The sequence below is a fragment of the Tauraco erythrolophus genome, chromosome 28 (genome assembly GCF_009769465.1).
Source record: "Tauraco erythrolophus isolate bTauEry1 chromosome 28, bTauEry1.pri, whole genome shotgun sequence".
NCBI classification, from domain to species: Eukaryota; Metazoa; Chordata; class Aves; order Musophagiformes; family Musophagidae; genus Tauraco; species Tauraco erythrolophus.
In genome coordinates this window covers 796,438-801,189 of record NC_141492.1, presented here as the reverse complement: position 1 = coordinate 801,189, position 4,752 = coordinate 796,438, and the positions used below count along the sequence as shown (strand labels likewise).

The window sequence follows — 4,752 nt, the reverse complement described above, 5'->3', positions numbered from 1 at the left end:
GGCTGGGAGCAAGAGAGGCTGGAGCGGCTCCGTGATGCCGGCGTCGGCGGTGCCAGGGCTGCATCACCTTGGTGGGGTGGGGGGTCCTGTGGTTTGAGGGAGGGGCAGATTTTCTGCCATAGATGCCGTGGGCTGGACCTTATCCCAAGGCAAGAGTCTGGCCATGCGTGGGGCAGGCTGTGCCGGATGGCAGCTGGGGGGGGACACAACTTTTGGGGGATTTGTGGACCATCCCTGGTGTGGGAGAAGCAGGAAGGGATGGCAGTGGCTCTGGCTTCAGAGCCTGGCAGCTGCTCGCCACGGGGGGCGGGGCACACACAGAGCCCCTGGGGCAGAGGTGCCCCAAAGCCCCGTGAAACCGGGACCTCCTGCCAGCTTGGCCCTGGAGGTCCCTGAGTGGGAGGGTCGGTCTCACAGCCACGGGGCACCGAGGAGGAGAAGGAGGAGGAGGAGGAGGAGGAGGCTGTCGACATCACCCTGTGCTGGCGTTTAACCTCTCGTCCTTGCGCTCGGTGTAGCGTCGGCGGGAGAAGACGCCGCTGGCGGTGTGTGTCTCGCCTCGTGCCCACCACCGAGCAGGCCATGAAGACGGAGAAGGACGAGGCTGTGCCCACCTTCTCCCTGGGGGGTAAATACACTGGAGAGGGGGCAGGTGAGTCCTTCATGCCATGGGGAGGATGGAGGGAGACTCACAGAATTCTAGAATGGGTTGGGTTGGGTTGGAAGGGACCTTCATGATCATCTGCAGGGACACCTTCCACTAGACCAGGTTGCTCAAAACCTCATCCAACCCGGCTTTGAACATCTCCAGGGATGGGGCAGCCACAAGTTCTCTGTGAGGTCCCTTTGGCAGAATCCCACCCCAGAGGGGTGGCTGGGAGCACCCTGAGGGTGTGGGTGGGTGCACACACGTGTGCAGGTGGCATCACCCACCATGTTCAAGACACCAACAAGTTTTGCCTTCATCACCGGCAGCTTTTTCCAGAGTGAAGACCCTCCTGTCTCGAACCACCCTGGAGGGCTCCTGTCTCTCCAGCCCCTTCCAAGCCAGACCCCACCAGACCCCCCACAATTGCCTGAGCCCCTGCCTGTAATGGGGGGGGAGGAGGGCAAAGAGAGGGTGGTTTAGGCAGGGGCTGGGCGCTGCCCACTCTGCCCGTGGCACCCAGCGCCCGCAGCCTCATGGGCTCACCCGGCAGGTTGCAGCGAAGCGGCTCTGCCCGGCGGCCCGATGCCAGTGGCCGGGAGCGGAGGGACCCCGGGGCAGGACCTGCGACCGCTGAAGCGCAGAGCTGCGGCAGGTGAGCCGGGCCCCAGCCCTGCCCCGGGGGGTGGCAGCGCCGGGCAGGGCAGGGATGGAGCCAATGGATCTGTCTCCTTCCAGGGAAACACTACCCATGCTCGAGCTATGGCTGCAAACTGGCCTTCCCCAGCATGCAGGAGCTGATGGACCACCTGAAGGTCCACTACAGACCCACGCAGTCCCTCGAGGGTAAGGCCGGGGCTCCGGGGTGCCTTTGTTTTGGCTGGGAGGGTGGCAAAGCGAGGCTCGAAGCTCCGGCAGGGCAGGTGGTGCCCGATACCTCCGGGAGATGCTGGAGACCCACTGGTGGGGCTGCCCCCACCCCGGGGGTGCAGCGGGGCTGGTGCTGACTCTCTACCCCATTTCTTTGCTCAGGCAAAACCTTCCAGTGCCCCACGCTGGGGTGCACGGAGACCTTCCCCAGCATGCAGGACCTCATGGCGCACATGAAGGTGCACTACAAACCCAACCGCTACTTCAAGTGAGTCCCGCTGGTCCCCGTCTCCATCCCGTGCCACCCACCACCTCCCTGCAGACACCCGGGGGCATCGCGCAGCTCCCAAACAGCCCCGAGCACAGCGGCTCCCACCTTTGCAGAACCCCCCTACCCAAATCTCGGTGGCAGACCCCATGCTGTAGGGGAGGGGGTGGTGGCAGATGGTGCTGACGCCGCTTCCCTGGCCCCGCAGGTGCGAGAACTGCCTGCTGCGCTTCCGGACGCACCGCTCCCTCTTCAAGCACCTGCACGTCTGCTCCGACAGCACCAGCAGCCCCGCGCCGCCCCCCAAAGCCGACAAGCCCGTCCTGCCCGCTACCTCCGCCCCGGAGAAGGAGCCCCCGGCCAAGCCGCCCGAGGGGCTGCCCAAACTCCCGAGCGTTATCCAGCCCCTGGAGAAAGAAGCCATCGTCCCCGGCACGGACTCTGTCCCGGCGGCCCCCGCCGCGCTCCCCACCAGCCTCCCCGAGCTGCCCGGCTCGCTGGAGGCCGTGCCGCGGGTCTCGCCGGCCCCCCACCCCTTCCCGCTGCTGGAGCCCAGCCTTTTCGGGCCGTCGTCCTTGACTCGGTTCTCGGGGCCACCACCCCCTTCCTCGGTGGCGGGGCCGTTCCTGTCCTACGTGCACCCGTCGCCCTACAGCTTGCCCCAGCCCCCGGCGCAGCATCGCCTCCGGCCCTACGTGCCGGGCCACGGCCCCCCCGTCTCCAACGCCGTCTGGAAGAAAAGCCAAGGTGAGCGCGCGGGGCCGTTCGGGCAAACCTTCTTCTGCTCCCGCCTTCACCAGCAGCTCCCGGAGCAGGACCCGCCGTCGGCCAGCTGAGGATCCCCCCCCCTCCTCCCGGCCCCGCGTGGTGCCACCCTGGACCCCCTGCCAGCCCCGTCCCACCTCCGCCCTCTCCCCCCCCATCCCACTCGCAGGGATGCTCGATTGAAGAAAGCACCAGCAAGCACCGAGAAACAAGCTGCCAAATTTTCCCAGCCCTGCTGCTCCCCGGCGTGCTGGGGGTGCGAGGCGGGGGGGCCGGGCCAGGCCTACCCTCCAGCGTGTCCGTTCCCCCCCCAAGGGAGGGGAAGACCTAATGCTTGTCTTGCCCCTCGATTCCCTCCGCAGGTGTGAGTGTCAGCCCACTCCTCCCATGCTTTGGCTCAGGAGTGACTCCAGGTTAGTTTGGCACCTACTGGTGGGGGGCTGCTTTCTGTCACTGGGGGGGTGGGGGGTGGCAAGTGGGGAGGGGGCACAGGGGATGGGAAAGGCCCTACAGGGCACCACGATGCTCCCCAGAGAGCAGAGGGGGAGGGCGGGCGCCCTCATTTTTGGGAGTTGTATGGAGAGGGGATGCCGCCCAGGTAGGCTTGGAGATGGGGGGGGTCACCAGCTGTGCCCCCCCAGTGAAGCACCCAGCTGGGTTCCTCTGGCACTCAAGGGCGGAAGCAGCAGGAGAAGGAGCTGCAGCAGCTGTCTGGGAGCTCGAGTCCCCCCCTCCAGTCACCCCAGCCCCGATGCCAGGCTGGAAACCACTGGCCTTTGCTCCATGGGGTGCGGAGAGGCGATGGGCAAAGGGAGGTCAGGGCTTGGGGGGGGGGCACAGCCTCGCTCCCTTCTCCCACGTTTGGGGTTCCTCCCCCTTGGGACAGGGACCTCCGTGTATGTGGGGCTCAGAGCCGGGGGGGCTCCAGCCCCCGTAGCTCCAGCCGGTCTGAGCCCCACAGCACCCGGGGCCGCCCGCTCTGCACCCCGCGCTGCTGCTTCGCATGGCTCCCGCTGCCGGGTGGGGGGGGGCTCCTGGGCACAGCCCCCCCCGGCTTTGCGCTGGGCTTCCCTCCTCGCCCGTCCTTGCAGGGCACGCGTCCAACAGCCGCATCGTGTGGGAGCACACGCGGGGCCGCTACACCTGCACGCAGTGCCCCTACTCCACGGCCTCGCGGGAGGAGATGACCCTGCACATCGAGGACCACCGCAAGAACCCCCCGCCACCCCCTGGGCGCCTGGACACGGAGATGGGTACGGGCCCGGGGGGGCGATGGGACGGACCCCGACTGCTGGGATGCTCACAGGGAACGGGCTCAAAGTGCCCCGCACAGACACGTACCCCACTGCTGTGGGGCGGGGGGTGACCCAGCTGGGTGCTGGGCACCCGCTCCCCAGGCCACTGCCCACAGCAGTGCCCCTGGGGCGGGGGGAGCGTTTGCCCTCCCTGCACGCTCCGTGCTGGGTGCCAGCCCCCGCACCGCCTCCCACGGGAGTCGGGGTGCAAGGGGCTCGGCCACCATGCTGACAGCTCTCTTCCCTCTTCCTCCAGATTTTGGGGTGGGCCTCACCTCCTTCCACGCCAAGCTGACGCCGGAGATGGAGAACTCCCTGTACTCCCAGCTCTGAGGCTTCTGGCTCCCACGGGACTGCTCCTGCATCTCCCCATCCTTCCCCCCCCACCTCCCCGCAGCCGGGCGGGGGGCACCGCACAGCCCCGTGCCACTGCGCTGGGACAGGGACCCCTTCCTGGGTACCGGGGGCATTGTCCAGCCCCGGCACGGGGTGGCAAAAGGGCAGATTTATTTTTTTTCTTCTTGACTTTCTACCCTCCCTCTTATTTTTGGAAGTGGCACCCAGAACCCTGCATCTCTCTCTCCTAAAGGTTTCATTGTTTTGGCTCCGGGGGGAGCCCGGTAGGTTGCTCAGGAGTTAGTGGACATCTCTGGAATGAGGTCTCGGAATAATAAATGGGAATTGTACAGGAGCGGCGGCCAGGAGAGCCTCTGTCAGTCCCCGCGGCGGCTGGGGGCCATGGGGGAGCAGTGCCACCCTTAAGGATTCCCACCCCCCCCACCCAAAGGAGAGGGCAGATGGGGGTGCAGGGGGTGTGTGTCACATCCCAAACCATGAAGGGCTCCCCAGGTCCCGCTTTTCCCGTGCAGGTGCCAGCCTCATCCGAGTGAAGCGAAAAGTTTGCTCCA

General features: G+C 66.7%; 1 protein-coding gene across 1 annotated transcript; it reads left to right on the top strand.

The window, feature by feature from the left end:
• The first annotated feature begins 567 nt into the window (after positions 1 to 567).
• Positions 568 to 4,177, top strand: ZNF414 (zinc finger protein 414). The gene is made up of 8 exons (XM_086627882.1): positions 568 to 652; positions 1,200 to 1,301; positions 1,385 to 1,492; positions 1,679 to 1,784; positions 1,993 to 2,531; positions 2,912 to 2,962; positions 3,641 to 3,802; positions 4,101 to 4,177. Exons 1-8 carry the CDS (start codon positions 583 to 585, stop codon positions 4,175 to 4,177), a joined length of 1,215 nt encoding a protein of 404 aa, XP_086484008.1. The 5' UTR covers positions 568 to 582.
• The last annotated feature ends 575 nt before the right edge of the window (positions 4,178 to 4,752 follow it).